This window comes from Dasypus novemcinctus, chromosome 1 (genome assembly GCF_030445035.2).
Source record: "Dasypus novemcinctus isolate mDasNov1 chromosome 1, mDasNov1.1.hap2, whole genome shotgun sequence".
NCBI lineage: Eukaryota > Metazoa > Chordata > Mammalia > Cingulata > Dasypodidae > Dasypus > Dasypus novemcinctus.
In genome coordinates, this window is record NC_080673.1 from 208,896,789 (window position 1) to 208,917,817 (window position 21,029).

Genomic DNA, 21,029 nt, shown 5'->3' on the forward strand with positions numbered 1-21,029 from the left:
TCTTGTCATACACTCCGCCAGGGACGGAGATGGCCCAGCGCACATTTAATCAAACTGGACAGTTGTAGATTATTTCTGGACATGAAAGATAGAGAAGAGCTGATTTAAACAGGAGTTCCCGGCTTGTGGCTTCGCAGTGCATTGGGGGCGCTCTGTCTGTGACTGAACAATCGAGTGTTTCCCTCCTGTTCCAAGCCGCGGGGGCACGCGTGTTGCTGGCATTGTGGAACTCATCCCGAGCTCTGGGCTGAGGGCTGCACCTCCTCGCCCCCCGGAGGACGCACGCCTCCTCCCCCTCCCGCCCTGTGGCACCCAGCAGCACCCCCAGGCCCCTCCCCAGGCCAGGTCCAGCAGAGAAATGAGCAAGGGGGGGGCACCCAGCCTGGGCGCGTCCGATCAGCTCCAGAACCTGCACGGGGAAGGTGGGAACTGTGTGGCGCAGAGCCCACAAGCAGCCCCTGCGCCCCCGCCTGCGCGGTGGGCCCCCGATCCTGCCAGCAGACACCCCCGCGGAGCCCTGCCCGGTGCTGGGTCGGGAATCCCCGGACTCCCTTCCCCACCCCCAAAAGAACCGTCAGAACCTTCAGAACGTCCGCCGAACGCTGCAGGGCGAGTTGTCCCGGCCCTCGTGCAGGAACGATCAGTCTGTTTACCTCAGCACAGGGAGGAGTGTAGCTTTCATCTGAGCCAGTCTCATGGAGACCCTTAATAAGCTTTTTCCTCGGAGGTCTCTGTTTCAAAATGAGGAAGTGTTTTCTTTTTTTCAGGCTTAAACTAGGCGATGTGTCTTTTAAGATCATGGACGTTTCAAAGCAGGCCTGACTGTCCTGTGATTTCTTCATCTGCACGGTTAAAAAGCCTTCAGGGTTTTGGGGTGCAGGTGATGAGGAACAACCGAGAAAAAGCTGTGACGAGGTGTCACCAGGCCACGCGCGCACACTCGCCGGGGTTGAGCCTGGCGTCCCCCAGCAGGGCGAGGCGCCTGCCGCCTCCTGGGCGGTCACCAGCGCAGCCCCCGGGTCTCGGGCGCAACGAGCACAGCGTACACGTGGAGTCCTTGCTCCCCCTTCCTGCCCCCCACTTCTGGCGAGTGTGGGTCAGGCATTTGGCCGACTATCTCCGTCTGGGTTTGTCTGACGTGTTCTTGTGATTAAGCAGCATCTGGGGGACACCACCAGGATGGCGGGTCCTCCATAGCACCTCCTGCCCAGTCTTGAGGCGGCACTGACCTTGACGCTCAGCGCAGGTTTTCCTCGGGCAGTTACCGCTTTCCCTCTGTGGCCGAGGAGTGCGCAGGGAAGTGCTTCTAGGCCACGTGACCGTCCCAGGCGGCGCCTCTGCCAGTGTGTTCACTGCAGCAGAACTGCTGTTACAGAAGACGCTCGTTGTTTAATGCACAAAACTTGATGAGAATGCAGCTGTCCTGGCGCCCGTCTCGAGCTCAGTGAGACTCGCGTCTCCTTCCAAACCCACAGAGCGAGGTGCAGACTGACCGCACGGCACAGCCGTTCTGTTAAGACTCGGAGCGGAGGCTCGTGGAGAGCAGTGGTGCACCCCGGGCTGGTGTCGGCCGGTCTGCAGGAGAAGGCGGTCATGGCTGGAGAGCAGGGCACTGAGGACATGGCTAAGCGTCTGCGCACCGTGTCCTTGAGCCGCCGCGGGTCCCCCGAGCAGGGGAGGACGTGGCTAAGTGTCCACTCACCGTGTCCTTCCTCGCTGTCAGGTCTGACACTTGTACACTTGGGGAAGTTGCAGGCCACCGATGTGAAAGAACATTCCTTGGACCGGTCTTTCTCTGACACGCTTGTTCTCCTTCAGCTCGCGAGGAACACAACCCCCATCTATAGGACGCCGGAAGCCGTCGACCTGTACTCGAACTTCCCCATCGGCGAGAAGCAGGACATCTGGGTGAGGCCCTCCCCTGCTCCTGCCTTGGCGAACCGGCGCGTGCCCTCGCCCCCTGTCCTCTCTCGAGTCCCCTGGGCCTCGGGGTGAGCTGACGCGAAGCCGCCTGCGGGGAGGTCATTGTGCAGTCGCCGCTGGGGCCACAGCTGCGCGGTCACCGGGTTGGCCGGAGGCCGTGCGTCCCCCCGGAGGTCTCGGGACCCGCGGCACCATCACCTCGCCAGGCCTCCGGCAGCTGTGGCCAGCCCAGCTGGACGCAGAGCTCCTAGCGCCGTGGTGCGCACTGGGCACTGGGTGCGCCAGGGCCCTGGCCTGAGGTGCCAGCCAGTGCCGTCTGCACCGCCTCCCTCCCTCCCGCACCGCCGGGGAGCAGAGGTGCCGTGTGGAGGTGCTGCGCCCTGGGTGCGTGTCCGTAGGCTCCCCCGCTTCAGCCTCGGTGCGCTTCCCCTGCTGCGACCACGCCGCGGGCCCCACCCGCGCAGAGCCGCCCTGTCCTTTGGCACAGGGCAAGCATGGCAGTTGTGGGGCGGCGGTCCTGCGCCTGTGGTAGAGCAGCAGCCGGAGCGCAGGGTCCAGGCTCATGTCTGCAGTGTGCGCACCAGCCAGGGGTCTCCTGACCACCCCACCTCGGCCCCCCCAACAAGGCCCGGGCACTCAGCCCCGACAGGCCCCGGTTATGGGGACGGACGACCAGCCCAGGGAGCACACGGTGGGGTCAGGGGCCTCCGCGCAGGGCCTGCGGCAGGCAGCTCCTCCACGCCCGAGCCAGGGCTTCGGCGGGGGCCAGCCACGTGAGTGCAGCTGCCCGCCCGCACGGCTGGCGTTCGTCCCCAGCCGCCGCAGCAGACGCGCAGACACGGCGTGGCCGAGGCCCCGGGCCCCGGGTAAACGGGCACTCTCCCTGGGCGGGGTGTCGGGGGCCGGGGGCCGCCTCCCTGGGGCTGGGTGCGAAGTCGGGCGCCAGGCCCGGGCCTCGCTTTGGGAGGGGCTCCCCCACGGCGCACTTAGAGCGCCCCAGGGTCTCCTGCCCCGACCAGCGCTGCCTCGAGCTGCGCCTCCTCCGGGACGAGCTGCCCCGGAGACAGGGTGGGTCTCGGTCCCCGCGGACGTTCGGTGTGCGCCTTCCTTACCGCGTGGCGCTCCTGGGACTGGCCCGCCCTGCGTTGCCGTGTGGTGGCAGGTGTTGGGGAGAGCAAGTTGTCGGCGTGGAGAGATGGATGTTTTAGGTCAGGGTCCCTTTGCTGCTTGTCCTGATTTTGTGCTTAAATATTAAACCTGCACGTACAGGCATGGACCACCTGGGCACTCACTCGGGGCCAAAGTGGCCCCGGTGGCAGTGCTTTCCCCCCTGCCAAGGGAGGGGCTCCCTCCTCCAGGGCTCTGCGCCGCCCCCGCCTGTAGGTGCTGAATGCACCCCAGATTCCAGAACGCTGCAGCCAGAGGCTCTTCATCTCAAAAGGGACGTTTTGCCCTAAAGAGAAGACGGTTGCTCGTGGCTGTCGTGCCGATTGGCTTCAGTGGTCAGGAAGGGGGGGGACTTCCTCGTGGCCGGCTGGGGTGTCGGCGTGCGGCATCCACTCCAAGCCCCGGGGAGCCTGGGCTCTCCCCAGAGGGCCGCGGCAGTGCTCCCTCCTCCACCCTCACCACAGGCCCTGGGCTGCGTCTTGTACCTGCTGTGCTTCCGGCATCACCCCTTCGAGGACGGAGCAAAGCTTCGAATTGTTAACGGGAAGTACTCCATTCCCGCCAGCGACAGCCGCTACACCGTCTTCCACGACCTCATTCGTAAGTCCCTGCTGTCCCCGGAACGCGTGGTGCTGGGGCGCTGGAGAGGGCAGGGTGCTGCCCTCAGCCCTCAGCCCTCAGCCCTCAGCCCTGCTGCACTCGACCCTCAGCCCTGCAGCCCTGCAGCCCTCAGCCCTGCAGCCCTCAGCCCTGCAGCCCTGCAGCCCTCAGCCCTGCTGCCCTCAGCCCTGCAGCCCTGCAGCCCTCAGCCCTGCTGCCCTCAGCCCTGCTGCCCTGCAGCCCTGCAGCCCTCAGCCCTGCTGCCCTCAGCCCTGCTGCCCTGCAGCCCTGCAGCCCTCAGCCCTGCTGCCCTGCAGCCCTGCAGCCCTCAGCCCTGCAGCCCTCAGCCCTGCAGCCCTGCTGCCCTCAGCCCTGCAGCCCTCAGCCCTGCTGCCCTCAGCCCTGCAGCCCTCAGCCCTGCAGCCCTGCTGCCCTCAGCCCTGCTGCCCTCAGCCCTGCAGCCCTCAGCCCTGCTGCCCTGCAGCCCTCAGCCCTCAGCCCTGCTGCCCTCAGCCCTGCAGCCCTCAGCCCTCAGCCCTGCTACCCTCAGCCCTGCAGCCCTCAGCCCTGCTGCCCTCAGCCCTGCAGCCCTCAGCCCTGCTGCCCTCAGCCCTGCAGCCCTCAGCCCTGCTGCCCTGCAGCCCTCAGCCCTGCTGCCCTCAGCCCTGCAGCCCTCAGCCCTGCAGCCCTCAGCCCTGCTGCCCTCAGCCCTGCAGCCCTCAGCCCTGCTGCCCTCAGCCCTGCAGCCCTGCAGCCCTCAGCCCTGCTGCCCTCAGCCCTGCAGCCCTCAGCCCTGCAGCCCTGCAGCCCTCAGCCCTGCTGCCCTCAGCCCTGCAGCCCTCAGCCCTGCTGCCCTCAGCCCTGCAGCCCTCAGCCCTCAGCCCTGCTGCCCTCAGCCCTGCAGCCCTCAGCCCTGCTGCCCTCAGCCCTGCAGCCCTCAGCCCTGCAGCCCTCAGCCCTGCTGCCCTCAGCCTTGCAGCCCTCAGCCCTGCTGCCCTGCAGGCCTCAGCCCTGCAGCCCTCAGCCCTGCTGCTCTCCGCCCTGCAGCTCTCAGCCCTCAGCCCTGCTACTCTCCTCCCTGCAGCCCTCAGCCCTGCTGCCCTCAGCCCTCAGCCCTGCAGCCCTCAGCCCTGCTGCCCTCAGCCCTGCAGCCCTGCAGCCCTCAGCCCTGCTGCCCTCAGCCCTGCAGCCCTCAGCCCTGCTGCCCTGCAGGCCTCAGCCCTGCTGCCCTCAGCCCTGCAGCCCTACAGCCCTCAGCCCTGCTGCCCTCAGCCCTGCAGCCCTCAGCCCTGCTGCCCTGCAGCCCTCAGCCCTGCTGCCCTCAGCCCTGCAGCCCTCAGCCCTGCTGCCCTCAGCCCTGCAGCCTCGGGCTATGGGATCTCCCTCCCCAGGCTGCTCTGCTGACCGTGTCCCAGGGCGTTGGGCTTTCTTCAAGCCTTTTTTCTGTATGTATTTGTATTTGCTCCTGGTAACTTTCTCCCGCTTCGGTGTTGCTCTTCCGTTTTCCTTTCACTTGGTTGCTCTAAACACGGTGACCTACTTGGAGCTAGGGGCCCCGGGCGTCGGCAGCCCCTGTGAGGGCAGGACCGTGGGCCGCCCGGGGTCCCCAGCAGGCAGGACTGCTGGGGCCGCTCAGCCTGCCTCTGCCCTAGGTGCCACGCTGAAGGTCGACCCCAGGGAGCGGCCGTCCATCACCGAGCTGGTCAGCCAGCTCCAGGACATCGCGGCTGCCAGGAACGTGAACCCCAAGCTGCCCATCACGGAGGTACGGAGAGGGACGGAGGGGGCGCTCGGCATGTGCAGCCGGCGGCTGGTTTCGGCCTGCGCTGTTCCTGGTACCTGTGCGTGCTGAGGGCACTGAGCACACTGCGTGCTCTGATGAGCCCTCGCCTCGCGAGGGGCCTCCTGGAAAGCTTGTGTCCACATGGGTGTTACGGGACGCGCCGGAGCTTGAGCCACGCTGCCCCGCGCCGCCTGCCCTGGGGTTGGTGCCTGGGACGCGGCACGCAGGACCCGGTGCGAGAGAGAGCCGTGGGCGGCCCTGTCCTGCAGTGCCCAGCGCGTCGGACTTACCTGATGGCACCCGACTGCACGCAGCACGCGGGGGCCGCAGGGCCGGCCGAGGGCCCTCGCTGCGGTGACCGTGCCCTGCCTGGGCCGCTCCGCCGTCCTGGCCGCAGCCGGGCTGCCTCCCTGGGCGGCCCCAGCCTCGGGGTCATACCGCCCGACTCAGCTGGGCGTGTTCCCAGGAAGCCGAGCGGCAGGAGGGGCTCGGTGGGGGCGCCCGGGCCCCAGCGGGGGGCAGGCCGGTGCCGAGGCACAGCGTCCTGGGGCGTCGCGTCGCGCCTCAGGCCGGGGCTTGTGGCTCCGCTCCCCGGGCAGCTTCGCTCAGGCTCCTCTGCGTTCAGAGCAAACCCTGCAGCCGAGGACGCGCCCTGCCTCCGGCTCCTGCCCGCGGGCGCGGCCCTGCTCCCAGACGCTGTGGCAGAGGCCCAGGCGGGGAGGATCTGGGACCCCGGCAGGCCCAGCCTCGCTGCCGCCCGGGTAGGGTGGGTGCAAGAGCATGCTTCCTCGGCGCACGCGGCTCTACCCCAGCACCTGCCGTCAACACGTGACCCGCCGCCCGGTCAAGGGCCGCCTGCTCCCCCCTCCTTGGACCTCATGTTGAGGCTCTGAGTGGCCCAGGGCCCAGGCCGCACCGGACCCGCTTCAGAGCTGCCTTGGGGTCTGCTCTTGGCCACGGCCAGGGCCCCGCGCTGCAGGGCTGGGGAGGGGCCCACGGGCTCCTGCGCAGCTCACCCCTTAACCAGGAGACAGCGGCGCCGCACCGGCAACTCGCACGCCACGCCCCCTGCCCGCGACCTCCTCTTGCTCTGCTGCTCGGGCCCTGACTCTCACCCTCGGTCGCTGCGGGACTTGCCCTCCCACGGGGCATTTCTGCGTCCTCTGTGTCTGCCAACTGCAGACGCTGAGGCCCGTCTGCCCTCCCCGCACAGTGCCCCAAGCGCCGCCACCCTCGCTCCCACGCCTCCGGAAGCCAGCGCGCCCTCCCGGCGTCTGCCGCTCGCTGGAGGCGTGTGGGCAGCCGCCACCGGGCTCCTCGGCCGTGTGGACATGCCTCGAACCTCCCTCGCCTGGCTGCCCTGCCGTCCCCTCGGCCCCACTGCCAGAACTCTCCGCAGCCTGGCGCTGCGCTTGGTGTGCGTTGGCACTGCCGCGCACGGCGTCTGCACCGGGCTCCCAGCTCTGCCCTTGGCCACACCCCTCGTCCCTCGCCCTTGCCCTGGGCCCCACCCTGTCTCTCCCTCAGCACCCCTCGCCTCAGAGCCCCTGGGGCCACACGCACCCACCCGGGGGTGCAGGGAGCTCGGCGCACAGTGGGCCTCCTTCCCCGAGTGTGCAGTGTGCTCTCGCCTGGTGTGTTAGAAGCGAAGCACCGGCATCCGGTCCCAGGACTGCTCGAGGGGGGTTATCCGTCAGACCTGGCCTGTGCTGGGTTCAGGCCGGCCGGTTAGACCCGCAGTGAGCTCTCCCCTAGAGGACGGGCTGACCGTGGCAGCCTGCCTCAGCCGGAACTCGCAGCAGCCCGGGGCCTGCGGCGTCCTGTCGAGACGTGGCCTCCGCGTGCGGGGTGCGTGGCGGTTTGCTCCTTGGAGGCTGGCACCGACCCAGCGTCCTTGGCTCTGACTCCACAGCTCCTGGAGCAGAACGGAGGCCACGGGAACACTGCCCCGGCCCGAGGGCCATCCCCATCCGTGTGCCCCAGCGCGCGCCCCCCAGGCTCTGCGAGCAGCGGGCACAGTGCAGGTAAGTGTCTGCCATTTGCATCTCTGTGCATGGCACGCGGCGTCGGGATGCCTGCTCCAGGCTGCAGCCTGATGGACTGACCTCCGCTCCCGGAGGTGGCAGGCGACTCTGGGCCCTGCGGCTGGGACCGCTCGAACTGCCTGCCCTCGGGGAGCACGTGCCGCCTGTGTGTCTCCCGGCCCAGAGCGCTCCGGGCCCCTGGGGCTGCCGGCTTCGGGCTGCAGCGTTGGAGTTGCCACTGGTCCACGGCCCCTGCCGCCCGCCTCCCTGGCTGGCGTTTTGTGTCTCAACTCAGCCCGCACCTGCTGGCTCAGGCGAGCACACCTCGCTGTCACCTGCGGTTCCGACCCCTTCAGGACCTGGCCAGGGCTTCTCACGGGCACCGGCGGGTCCTACGTGACGCATGCCTTGTATGTGGCCTTCCCTGGTGGCCCCGTTTGCTCTGCCACCTGCCTACATGGTCAGGCCATTGCCTGGCTTGACCTCTGTGTCAGCCCAGCCCCGGACGGGGGCTTTCGTCATTGCCCAGCTCCTCCCAGCCACGAGACAGATGGCTGCCGTCAGCGTGGCGCTGCTGACGCCCTGCGTCAGGCTTTCTGTTTGCTGGCCTCGTCTGGCGGGCTTCCAGGCGACGCTGCCCGCCGTGGGCCTCCCGTCATAACCACCGTCCTGTAGGTCACGGCGAGCGGCCTGGTGGAGGAGGCTCCTGCCTTCGTGGGGACTGTGTCCTGACAGACCGTCCTGCTCTGCCACACAGCGCCTCGGCCACGGCCCGCCATGGCCTGCCTTGCGCGGCAGGTCCTGGTGTGGTTTTGCATTCTTCGTGGCGACCATCAGCCGGTGCCCGTTGGCCAGCCAGCACTGGGCTCTCGAGTGGCATGTGCTGCGGCATGTTGTGCTGGGGCTTCTGGGAATTCTGGCCCAAAATCACAGCGGTCTGCAGGGTGCACCGCAGGCCCCTGCGGGAGCTCAACTGTCGGCTGCCTCGCTGAGCCCCCGTGGCAGGCACCCGACCTTGTTGAGGTGGGGCGCACAGGGGCCCGAGTGTGCTGAGAGGCCAGCTCTGCAGTTGACATGGGCTGTCTGGTGAGACCACTCAGGCTCCTGGCAGGGGAGGTGGTACTCCCGATTTGGGCCAGGGGTCCTCCAAAACGCAGCCACTCACCAGAAGGCGCAGCCTGCTAAGCATAGCCGGCCACGGGAAGGTCAGCACCGCCCTGCTGTCGGCTGGCCCCTGGGCCTGGGGCTCTGGGCGGGTGTGGGGTTGTGTGGGCCTTCCTCCCCGCCCCAGCTCTGCTTCTCTTCCTCGGCGGCACCTCCTGCTCGCCGGGGGTCCCTTGGCCCTGGCCGAGAAGGAAGCTCCAGGCCACGGAAGAGGATGGCAGGACAGGACTTGCAGGCACAGAGACGTGCTCTAGAGTAGCCCCTGCCTTCTACTGACTCAGGTCGCCCCGTGCCGGCCTGGGCATTGGCAGCCCCCTGGGCAGGCCGGACCTCCGCCCTCTGCCCTGTCTTGCTTTGCCTCCTTGGCCGCTGGGTGGGTGCTCGGTGCTGCCAGGAGCGGGCTCTGTCCAGCCTGCCTGCCACGGGACTGGGGGGCGCCGTCAGTCTTCTCCGTGGCTCAGCCTGCTTTCGGGTCTCACCCCTCGTCCCCTGGGGGCACCCAGCCTGGCACTGCAGCCAGCCCCCAGCCCTAACCCTAATGCCGAGCGACCCGCGGTCAGCCTTTTCCTCTGCCGTGTGGGACGGCCAAGGGTGTGGGGCCCAGTGGCGAGAGCATCAGAGCTCTGCCTGCTCCCAGCGTCGGCTGTGGACGGGTTGGCCACCCCCACCCCACACCCACTGCCCGCGGTGGGTCAGCCTCTGCCCGCGGTGGGTCAACCCCTGCCTGTGGTAGCTCAGCCCCTGCCCAGGGTGGATCGGCCTTTTCCTGCAGTGGGTCAGCCTTTTCCTGCGGCGGCTCGGCCCCTGCCCTGTGGCGGGTCAGCCACCTGCACACCTGCTGCCCCTTGGGTTTGCTGCACCGCCCCCCGCTGTCTCTAGCCTGGTGCCTCCTGAAGCCCTGGCCGTGTCCCCCCCCGGGCCTGCCCTCGGGTGGGGGCCATGCTGTGCGCTGGGGTCTGCCCTTGCTCTCCATGCCTGGGACCCTTGGCACCTGCTGCCCAGCCTCCAGCACATGGGACGGCCTGCATGGGGCTCTGCCCTGGTGGCCAGGCTGTCCACAGGACCCCCTGGCGCGTGGGCCTCTGCAGCGCTGCGCCCTTGGCGTGGGTTTTGCGATGGCAGAGTGCGGCCACAGACAGACCCGCGAGTCTACGGGGGCAGACCCAGGGCCTCAGTCCACGCGGCGGGGGCTCCTGAGGCTGAGCCTGGATGGTGCCTCCCCCGGCCTCCGAGGGGTCGGGCAGGGAGGGTGGCGGCCCAGACGAGAGCACTGGCTCCCCTGGACCGGGCTGCTGTCTGTCCCCAGGCCTGGCCGTGGCGGAGTGCGAGCAGCCCTACGGGGGGCTCCTAGACATTCTCCGCGGGGGCACCGAGCGGCTCTTCACGAACCTCAAGGACACCTCCTCCAAGGTCATCCAGTCTGTGGCCAAGTAAGTAAGCACTCATGCGGTGCCCACCGCACCTGCCCCCGCCTCGTGCACACCCTGCCTCGAGCTCCTGTGCCCCCAGCTCCAGGGGCCAGCAGGGAGCCCCCAGGCTGCCCACCCGCCTGTGTGCAGTGACCCTGTCATTTGCAGGTCAGGGGGTACTCAGGGCCGGATCAGGGGATCAGGGGTTCAGGGGATCAGGGTGCTCTGGGCAGGCGCTGGCTCCAGAGAGTCTGGTGCCGGCCAGAGCCCTAGAACCTGGCCATCGCAACGCGCAGGTGCTGGGTAGAGCCTTGTGGGGCCACGCTGGGGCGCCCCTTCTCAGGAGGGAGACGCAGGCTCGGGGTGTCTGCGAGCGTCCGGCCCTCAGGACGAAGACCACGGTGGGTCTGACTGAGCTGAGGAGCCAGAACCCGTCTCCAGGTGGGCGGGCGGGGCTGCCAGGAGGCCCTCGTGCCTCGGTGACGCCTGCCGAGATGTGCAGCATTGGGGCTCTTAGTGCTGCCGGGAGGCGAGTGGGCGGCCAGGGGGCCTTGTCGTTAGTGCAGGCCTTGGCTTTGAGCTTTGGACGATGGGGGCGCAGGCAGAGGAGAGCTAGACCGAGAGCTGCGCGCTGCACACAGCACACGGGGCCGCTCCGAGTGCATCCGTGCCTAGGGGGTAGTGTGGCGAGTCCTGCGCAGCCTCGTCCTCCCAGATGCTGGGCGCCGCACCTGGAGCTGTGGGCACGGCGAGGCGAGGCTGCACGTGAGTCTGCGGCTGGAGCGCCTCACCCCACCGTGGGGCACGCACAGGCGGAAGTGCCCGGCGCTGGGCTGTTGGCCCTGGGTGCCGAGTCCTCTAGGCCCTGGGCGCCCCGGCTCCAGCACCTGGCCCGCGCCCGGAGGCTTCCTTCTTGGCCCATGTTTTGGTGTGTGTGCCCAGAGAAGCAAGTTCTTCAAGTCAGCCCGTGCTCTGGGCTGGGACCCAGCGAGGCAGGAGCCCTCCTGAGGCTGCTTTGGGGAGGGCGAGGCCCACCAGTGGGTGCTCGGGCCTCCTACGGAGTCCCTGGTAAGTGGAGTGGATTGGGGGGAGGGGGAGCCACAGGAGGCTGGAGGCTGGAGTGGAGATACCCGGAAGGTACCGGAGAGGCCAGCAGTCGCTGCCATGTGCCTTGCCACGTGACAGGCCAAGGGCCAAGGACCAAGGACCGCTGGCAGCAGTCCCAGAGCGCCACGGGTCCCTGGGGAGAAAACATCACCTTGACAGTTTCCTGATTTGGACTTTGTTTTAGCCTTAAAACTGTAAGTTAGGAAAGTGGGTGATATGGCCTCTGCCTGCCATGTGGAAGGACCCGTGTTCGTTCCTTGGGGCCTCCTGGTGAAAAAGAAGAGAAAGTGTGCCCATACGGCGAGCCAGTTCCCGTGGGTGAGCCAGTTCCCGTGGGGTGAGCCGGTGCCCGCGTGCTGAGCCAGTGCCCGCGCGGCGAGCCAGTGCCCACGTGCTGAGCCAGTGCCCACGTGCTGAGCCAGTGCCCACGCGGCGAGCCAGTGCCCACGTGCTGAGCCAGTGCCCATGCGGCGAGCCAGTGCCCACGTGCTGAGCCAGCTGAGCCAGTGCCCACGCGGCAAGCCAATGCCCGCGTGGCGAGCCAGTGCCCGCAGGGTGAGCCAGTGCTCGCGTGCTGAGCCAGTACCCATGCAGTTGGGCCACTGAGCAAGATGATGATGCAACAAGAGAGAAGAAGGGGAAAGTCAAGGTGAAGCACAGCAGAGACAAAGAAGTGAGGTGGAATCTCTCTCCACATCAGAAGTTCCCAGAATCGAATCCCAGTGAATCCTAGAGGAGAAAGAAGAGAAAATAGAAATACAGAAGATCACACAGTGAATGAACACAACAAAAACAGCAGGGTGGGGGAGTGGGTAAATAAGTCTTAAAAAAAAAAACCCAAAACTGTAAGTTATATGGTTTTGAGGCTGAATTACTCATAATTCATAAACGAATTTCTGTCGTTTAAGCCAGCCCATTTCATATCTGCTTGAACAGCCCGGAAAACTAAAACAGGTTTTGGTACCAGGAGAGTGGGACGCTGCTACTGAAGGTACCAGCGTTGTGGAGACGGCTTTGGAGCTGGGCAGTGGAACAGCAGGGAGGATTAGGAGGAGCTTGCCAGAAGGGCCTGAGGCTCTGCAGAGCCTGCTGGTAGAAATCTGGACACTCAAGGTACTTCCGATAAGGGCCTAGAATGAATGTGTCATTGCGAACTGGAGCAAAGGCGACTCTTGTTGTAAGGTGGCAGAGAACTTGGCAAAATGATGTTCTGGTGCCAGGTGGAAGGCAGAACTTGAAAATGAGGAGCCTGGATGTTGAGCTGAGATTTCCCAACTAAACGTGGGCAGTGTGGCCTGCCTTCTCCTTGCAGCTTACAGGAGAGCTTGAGAGGAGAGGACGAGCTGAGACCTGAGCTCCTGGGCACAAGGAAACCAGAAACTGGTAGTTTGGGAAACGCTGAGCTTCTGGAAAGCAAATGCCCAGAGGATAGAGTCTCGCGAGGGTTAAGTGAGCCGGCCGGCTGCGGCCGTGCAGTGCGTCAGGGCCGGGGGCGCAGGGCCGGAGGGGGCTGGGAGGTCCTGCTGCCTGAGGGGCGTCCTGACCTGAAGCTGGCAAGTCAGACCTGCCAGGCCGGCGCACGAGGGGCAGAGGAGAGACAGATGGGAGGGAGAGGCACAGCAAGGCCACATCCTGGAAGCTGAGGTCTGCACCAAGACGCTGTCTTGGGCCAAGAGAGGGGCCCACCCGTGTGTGTGGAAGGGTGGCTCCCCAGGACTCAGAGGGGGCGGGCTTCCCACCCTGTTGTTCAGGAGCAGCGCTGCTGCCATGTCCTGAAAGGGCCCAGCCTGCCCAGGCACCCCAGGACGAGCCTGACCGGGAGGGCAGAGCCTGCACCCCAGTGCTTGGAGAGGGCGGAGCCTGCCTAGGAGGGCAGAGCCTGCACCTCAGTGCCTGGAGAGGGTGGGGCCTGTCCAAGAGGGCGGGGCCTTCTAGGTGGGCAGAGCCTGCACCCCAGTGCTTGGAGAGGGCGGAGCCTGCCTAGGAGGGCGGAGCCTGCACCTCAGTGCCTGGAGAGGGCGGGGCCTGTCCAAGAGGGCGGAGCCTGCACCTCAGTGCCTGGAGAGGGTGGGGCCTGTCCAAGAGGGCGGGGCCTTCTAGGAGGGCAGAGCCTGCACCCCAGTGCTTGGAGAGGGCGGAGCCTGCCTAGGAGGGCAGAGCCTGCACCTCAGTGCCTGGAGAGGGCGGGGCCTGTCCAAGAGGGCGGAGCCTGCACCTCAGTGCCTGGAGAGGGTGGGGCCTGTCCAAGAGGGCGGGGCCTTCTAGGAGGGCAGAGCCTGCACCCCAGTGCTTGGAGAGGGCGGAGCCTGCCTAGGAGGGTGGAGCCTGCACCTCAGTGCCTGGAGAGGGCGGGGCCTGTCCAAGAGGGCGGAGCCTGCACCTCAGTGCCTGGAGAGGGTGGGGCCTGTCCAAGAGGGCGGGGCCTTCTAGGAGGGTGGAGCTGGCATCTCAGTGCCTGGAGAGGGCGGGGCCTTCCAGGAGGGCGGAGCCTGCACCCGAGTGTTCGGTGTTCTGGGAGACCACCTGGAAGGGGAAGGGCAGCCGTGCCATCAGGCCAAAGGACAAAACATCATTCCGGAGACGACTCTCAGACCTTAAAATCTAACACGGGGTTTGCCCTGAGTTTTGGAACCATTTGGGACTGTGGCCTGTGTTCCTCTACCCTATGGCTGACCTCCTTGTGTATCAGAAGCAGGCACCCCATTCTCAGGGTGCCCCAGGGTGGACCACACAATAACCACTGGGACGAGGCTTTGTACAGAGCCTCCTTTCAAGGGACTGAAGCTTTCTCCATCCTATGGTGGAACGGATGTCTTTTTGGGGTCCAGACAGTGGAGTGTGGTAGTGGGAAGCTGTACATATCCCCCAAAAGCAGGGCCTTAAGTCTGATGCGTTCCTGGGGGAGTGAACCCACTGTAAGTAGGACCCCTAGGAGACCGCCTCACGTAAGGTGTGTGGGGCCCAGCCCAGTGAGGGTGTATCCAAATCCTGTACCCAGTCCTTTATAAGAGGAGTGGACTCCGGGAGAGGGAGAGGGAGGGAGGGAGGGAGGGGGAGAGAGGGTGGAGGGGAGCCAGCCGGGTGCTGGGCAGGGGTGGCCCTGGAAGACAGCGTAAGGCCCTGCGAGTGGCGGAGGCACCAGCACCCCTGGCAGCTGGTCTTCAGGAGAAGGCCCTGCCTTGATGACTCCTTGATTTGGTCTTTATTTTAGCCTCAAACCTTGAGTGACTAAATTTCCATTGTTTAAATGGACCCGTTCCTGGTGTCTGCTTGAGCAGCCGAGGAAACCAGAACGTTTTAGGGTTGACCTTGGGGGCCAGCGGTCGTTGCCAGCCTCGGGGACATCTGCCCCTGCCCCTGTCAGGCGCTGGCCTGTCCTCACGGCTGCCGCCCTCCTCTGCTGGCCGCTGCCTGCAGCACCGGGCGGACACCCTTAGTGTGCCCTGGACGTGCTGGAGCGCCAGGCTGGACTGGGCCACGCTCCTTTTTGTGGTTCTGCTTTTCCTGTGGCGTCTGTGACAAACGTGAGTGAGTGCGTGGCCAGTGCAGGATCGGCCGCCTGTGCGCCCAGCGCCGCCCTGGGTGTTCTGTCCCTCCGAGGCAGGGGCAGGAGACCCGCGACCACAGCGCCCATCGAGGACCCATCCTGGGTCCCCCACGAGAGCCATGCCCCGGACAGGGCTGTGGCCCGAGGCTCCTTGACCTCGTGTCTCTGGGAGGGTGGGCGTGCATGGGCAGGGGATCTCTGCCTCCAACAGCCACCCGGCCAGCACTCTCCTCACGCCGAGGGCCGTGCATGGTCATGAGATGGCGCTCAGTGCAGGCCATGCTCTACCCACTCCCCACGTCTGTCCCTGCCCTTGGCCACTGCTGACCCCTGCCTTACCTTTGGCCCCCACCGTCCTGAGCAAGCCTGCACTCCCTGCCGCCCACACATAGCCTCTGCCGGGCTGGGTGGGCCTTGTCCAGCAGGGCCAATGCTGCCTTGCTCCTCGCAGGGGGCCTCGGACGGCCCTGCCCACACATCTCTTCAGGGGTTTTAGGGCTCTGTGTGTAGGCCGACTGCAGGTCTAGGGCGCCCCACTGTGCCCGGGCCTGCCTGCTGCGGAGCGGGGACCAGGGTGCAGCCCGTGGAGCCGCCACCACGCCCAGGCTCTCTGCGCCCCCTGCTTCTGCCCTGCTGCCGCCCGCCCTCAGCCGGCCAGCACTGGAGACACGCCGTCCACAGGACCTGTGCCTCCCTCTGCAGGGAGCCGCTCCCCTCCTGCCTCTGCTTCGGGTGCCAGCTGCACACGCACACGCGTCGCACACACACACGCTCGCGTGCGCATGTGTGCACTCACCCACATGCAGCGTGCTAGAACCGCACATGTACTCATTCACGTGCATGCCGCAATGCACACGCACGCACCAGCATGCCCCTTGTGGTCGCAGCCGCAGCACCCGTGTCCCAGAGCCCCTGCTGGGCGTGGGTCCCCGCGTCTGCTCAGCCGCAGCTGCCCCGTCCCCCGTCTGACCGCCCCTTCCTCTCGCTTTCAGTTACGCCAAGGGAGACCTGGATATATCGTACATCACGTCCAGGATTGCTGGTGCGTTTGCCAAGCGGAGGAGGACGCGCTCCTGCTTCCCCTTTCCTGGGACCTTTTAACGAGGCCACGGACCCCAAAGCGTGCCCTGCCGGGGTTCAGGCGCAGCGTGGGGCGCACGGAGGGTGGGCGCCAGGGCTCCTTCCCAGCCTCTGAGGCATCAGGGTGCAGCCGCCTGCTCTGCACACACCGTGTGCCGGCAGATGGACATGCCGGCTGGGCCAGCTTCTCCCCGAGGTCTCGATGGGAATGGGAAGGGCACTCGGAAACCTGCTGTCCCCCAAGGCTCTCTGGGCAGCCTTGTTGCTGGAGAGGGGCATGCGGTGCCGTGTGGCGGGCCCGGCGGGCAGCAGAGGGCGGAGCCCTGGCTGGGCAGCGAGTGACGCGCCTGCTCCTTCCAGTCATGTCCTTCCCGGCCGAGGGCGTGGAGTCGGCCGTCAGGAACAACATCGAGGACGTGCGCACGTTTCTGGACGCCAAGCACCCCGGCCACTACGCGGTCTACAACCTGTGCCCTCGGACGTACCGGCCTTCCAGGTTCCACAACCGGGTGAGCGTGCGGCGCCGTCCCGGCGCAGCGGGAGGACTTCACTCCAAGGCAGAGCTGCTCTTCCACTAGCTCTCAGCTCAGCCAGAGCCCTCGGCTGGCCTCGGCTGACCTTTGAAACTCCCAGGGCCACGGGAAGCGGGTGGAGACCAGGGCGCTGCAGGGCAGGGCCGGGTGGGGGCAGTTGCTGGGTGACCTTGGCGACGCCCGGGGCCCCAGGAGCGCTCCTTCTGCACCACCCGCTGCAGGGCATCTCCCTGATGAGCAAAGTCGAAGAGCTGCCTTGATTTGGCAGGGCACAAGGGTGTCCAATGCGCATGGGGCCGCCCAGGGCCACTGCAGGGGGTGGGGGTCCATCCAGTTAGACAGGGTGGGGGTCTGCCCGGTAAGCCTGGGGCAGGGGAGCGCAGCAGCACGGACCTCGGAGCAAACCGTGGCAGGGCGACAGGAGGGGGTGCAGGGCTTGCCTGGACACGGGCGGGCTCTGGCAGCGTCTCGTGATGGCGCGTTTCCGGCGGGTGCAGGGCTGAAACGCGGGTCTGCATGTGTCGCCAGTGGAGAGGACAGCAGACTGCAGGGCCCGACCCCCAGGCCTCCGCGAGGCTGGAGGCAACCACACCGGCCTGCCCCTGTGGGACCACGTCGGGGCAGGAAGGCGACGCGGGCGCTGCTGCCGTGCTCCCCATTCTCCCCGCCAGCTCAGCGTCTTGGGGGCCGGGCAGCCGGGGCCAGGAGGGTCTGGCGTCTGGTCCACATCTTGGGGCCGCTCTGTTGGGGCCACTTCTTTTCGGAGGACAGCCACTGACTGAAGGACAAGGCGTGTTGGGGAGGCGTGTGGATCGGGCGCAGTAGCGGGGCCATGGGCCCGGCGGGGGCAGCACGCTCCTGAGAAGCGGAGTGCGGTGGGCATGCCCTGGCCCAGGCCCGGCCTGGGCGCAGCCCCCACCCGTGGGCACGCACGCTCAGGCCGGCAGGAGGCGAGGTCTGCGGCTGCGAGGCCCGCTGTGCTGGTTCCCCCATCCCAGGCAGAGGCCCTGGCCCGGCCCCCCGGCAGCCCCGCGGAGCAGAGGCCCCGCGCCCAGTCCTGAGAGGGGCAGTGGCTTCAGGGGCTGCTCACACCAGGGGCCAGCACACGACCTTCCCGTCGGCCGGGCTGCACCGCGCACCTGTCAGGGCACGCTCCCTTCCCCCTTGGGTTTAGTCCCGTTCCCCAGGTGTGAAGGACGTGAAGCAGGACGGGCCACCCAGGCCTGTAGCTTGGTCCTTCGGGGCGACGGGCGCAGGCCTGCAGCGCCACCAAACCAGGGCTCGGGGCAGCCCTCGTGGGCCGGCTCAGTGTTCTCAGGAAAGCACACGGTCAGGTTTTTCCAAGTTGAAAAACTTCCCAAGGAAAGGTGGACTGCAGAATCGCTTCACCCTGGTCTTACCCTCGGGGCTGAGCGAGGCGCCTGGGGGGCACGGGCGCTCTTCAGGAACTGGGGGTGGCCAGGCGGGCCCCGGGGCAGGCCTGCAGCCAGCGCTTTTCCTGTCAGCGGCAGCAAAACTTACTGTGGGTTGTCCGAGTCTTGAGGACACGGCATTTTAGTGGGCGTTGCTTTCCTTGTGAAAGAGCAGGGGAGGGAGACAGAGCAGCGTGAGCTCACGGAAGTCAGAGCTCGAGCCCCAGCTGAGTGGCCTTCTGCCTCGGAACTGCTGACCCGCACCTGCCTCCAGCCTCCAGCCAGCTCCCAGGGCCGCGCTGCTACCCTCTTCTTAAAAGACAGAGGGTTTCTTCAAACAAAGAGAAGGAAAGGGAAAGACAAAAGATCTGAGGGGGATTATTCCAAGGACAGAAGGGGGGAAGCTTCAGGTTCACCCTTCCCAAAATGTCCAAACCGGCCCTGGCGTCGGCGTGGGCAGGAGGCGAGGCCGTGGACAGACGCGGCTTCGCAGGTCTCTGAGAAGGGCCAGCAGGTTTAAAGCCTGGATGCCACATGTAGCTTTCCAGGGGAAAAGAACTTAGCAGATCGCACAGTAAGCAGCCCTGGGCAGGCGGAGGCCGGGGGCAGGCGGAGGCCGGGGGCCCCGGGACAGGCGGAGGCCGAGGTCCCTGGAGAAGTGCCCACAGGCGGCTTCTCTGCCTGAGCTTCCAGCCTCAGGCCCTTCGCGATGTGTAAGCGGGCAAGCACAGGGGAGGACGGGCGCCGGTTCCTGGTGCGAAGCCAGGAGCCCCGGAGCGGGTCTGACAGCACCGAGGAGCTCCCGAGTGAGACGGAGAAGGGAAATAAAGCTCACACTTAAGGCAGAGCCGTGCCTCTAGGGCCGGGGGCGTGGCCGTGATTTCTGGAAGGAAAACGCAGGCTCAAGGCGGCCCTGAGCGTGTGCTGTCCCGCAGGTGTCCGAGTGTGGGTGGGCGGCCAGGCGGGCGCCGAGCCTGCACAGCCTGTACAGCACCTGCAGGAGCATGCACTCGTGGCTGAAGCAGGACCCCAGCAACGTCTGCGTCGTGCACTGCGTGGTGAGTGCGCGCGTCCTGGGCGAAGCGCGTCATTTCGTGGTTTTAGTTCGGCAGAACCTGAGAGCAGCGGGGAGGGACAGCACGCGAAGCAGACACACCTTGCGCTTAGGCAGCTGCTGGCGCAGGGGCAGGAGGGGCACCAAAGAGCGCCACGTGGCAGTCGCGGCGTGGAGAGGAACCCAGCTCCCTGAGTCCCCCGCTGCATCTGCGGGGCGCCCCGGTGCTGCACGTGGGAGGTGCACAGGGCCTCGGCTGGGACGGCCACTGCGCCTGGCCGCCCCTGGACATGCCCTCTCATTGCCGCAGGATGGGCGAGCCGCATCCGCCGTGCTGGTCTGTGCCTTCCTGTGCTTCTGCCGGCTCTTCACCACCGCCGAGGCCGCCGTGTACATGTTCAGCATGAAGCGCTGCCCGCCCGGCATCGGGCCATCCCACAAGCGGTGAGTTCCACCCAGGAGCGGCCTGGGCTGCCAGGGCCGCGCAGGCACCGTGCTCCCCAGGCAGGCCTCTCGTGGCACAGGGTTGCAGCTCTTGCACCTGGAGTAGGAAAAGGTCTTGGAAGTGAGGGACAGAAAAGGTGGGCGCAGGGCCCCGAGGGGAGAAGAGCTGGGCGCAGCTGGGTGCAGGGCCCCTTGGTGGTCTGGTCGTTCTTGCTACCGCAGCGCTGGGCACGAAGCCGGGGGCTGTCCCGAGCCGCGGCCTCTCCCTCCGCCCTGGCAGGGGGCGGCCCCACGTCAGCACAGGTGCTCAGTCTTGAACAGGAGCAGCCCACCAGCCCGCCGTGGTGCCCTGTCAGCCCTGCGCACCTGTCAGGTGGCCTGCGGCCCCCGCTGCTCCCAGAGCCTCGGCAGGCTGGGGGTCTTGTCTGGGGGGCCGTCGGGGCGGTTGTCGGGGTCGTCGTCCTGGTTACTGGGAATCCCGCCTGTCTCAGGACTGTGGCGCCCCGCCGCCTGTGCCCGCCCCTCTACCTTCCTACACCAGAGGGGCCTTGGTGGTGCCGGGCTGGGGGTCCTCGTTGGCTCCCTCAGCTGGGCCCGGTGGAGGGAGGCAGAGCTGGGGGGGCGCGCCTGCCCTCCCCTCCCAGCGTAGGGCCCGCGGAGTCCCAAGTCCGCTGGGGCCGGGTGGGTTCAGCCCGCTGGCTCAGCGCCTGGGGGAAGGGTCTCACTGGCCAGAGAGCAGGGGCCCCAGCCCCCTTGGCGCGCTGCGCAGACCAGCACGCATGCCGCCCTCTCCATGCTGGCAGCAGGGAGCAGCCGGGAGGCCCTGCTGCAGGGGTCCGCCCGGACCCTGGGTGCCTCCCTGGGATGTGCAGAGCTGGATGGAAATGAGCGTGCGGCTGCTGCCACCCTGCAGGGAGGCGTCCTGCCCAGACCACCTCAGCCCATCACCTCATGGCTCCCACTCACCCCTGCTCGTTCTTGAGGTCTCTGCCTGCTGAGGTCACAGTGTATGGCAAAGGTCAAGCGAGTCTGATGTCATTAAGGCCCCTTATCAGTAAACTTTGAGCTCATGGAAAGGTGATCTCTTTAGCAGATAATCTGGAGGTCACAGTGGTTATTCTGTAGACCTTGACCAGCTCTGACATGGACCTCGGTGCTCAGGCCCTGCGGTGGCCGCTGGGAGCTGAGAGTCCCGGTTCCCCAGCAGCAGGAAACTGGCTGCTGACAGCTCGTGGGCTCGGCGAAGGACCCTGCGCTCCAGAGGAGCAGCCGGGCCGGCGACTAGATCGCCACGTGGCGACACCCGAGCGCCACGCTGCCTTCCCCACCACTGCCGCCACGCTGCACCCATGGTTTGCAGCTCAGGATCGAGGGTCCTGTCGGGACCTCCTCCTCCGCCCCTGGCCTTGCCCGTGGCCAGCGCTGTGGCCCGGGGCCTCCGCACAGCCCCCGTGCCCCGCGGCGGTGGCTCCTGTCCTGCCGTTTGCTGCTGTTACGTGTCTTAGCTCAGAACGCGCTGGGGCAGGGGCTGCCACGTGCGCTGTCACCCTCTGGCTCATGCTACGGTCGCCTGGGGCGGGGTAACGAAGAAGGTGTATTCTCGGGAGTCACCCCGATACGGGGAATCCTGGGTCTTGACGCCGCGTGCCCCTCGAAGCCGCTTGGTTGAGTAGAATCGCGTGATTCCCAGCGGGCCCTGGAGGTGGGGCTTGTTCAGCTAGAACACACAAGCACGGCGTCCTTAAGTCAGCTTGTAATCAACACAGTGTTTAGGTATTCATG

At 66.8% G+C, this 21,029-nt stretch overlaps 1 protein-coding gene across 4 annotated transcripts in view; it reads left to right on the top strand.

Moving 5' to 3' along the window:
• GAK (cyclin G associated kinase) overlaps positions 1–21,029 on the top strand; it is a 64,009-nt gene that overhangs the window by 24,826 nt on the left and 18,154 nt on the right. For all 4 annotated transcript variants that reach the window (XR_011649739.1, XR_011649740.1, XM_058301919.2 and 1 more), the window contains exons 7-15: positions 1,819–1,908; positions 3,555–3,690; positions 5,343–5,455; positions 7,386–7,497; positions 9,968–10,091; positions 15,717–15,766; positions 16,165–16,313; positions 18,685–18,807; positions 19,114–19,247. Coding sequence is in view for 2 of the 4 variants with exons in the window: in XM_058301919.2 (XP_058157902.1) it covers positions 1,819–1,908; positions 3,555–3,690; positions 5,343–5,455; positions 7,386–7,497; positions 9,968–10,091; positions 15,717–15,766; positions 16,165–16,313; positions 18,685–18,807; positions 19,114–19,247 (1,031 nt within the window). In the remaining 2 variants the exon portion in view is untranslated. The remainder of the gene's footprint in view (positions 1–1,818; positions 1,909–3,554; positions 3,691–5,342; positions 5,456–7,385; positions 7,498–9,967; positions 10,092–15,716; positions 15,767–16,164; positions 16,314–18,684; positions 18,808–19,113; positions 19,248–21,029) is intronic.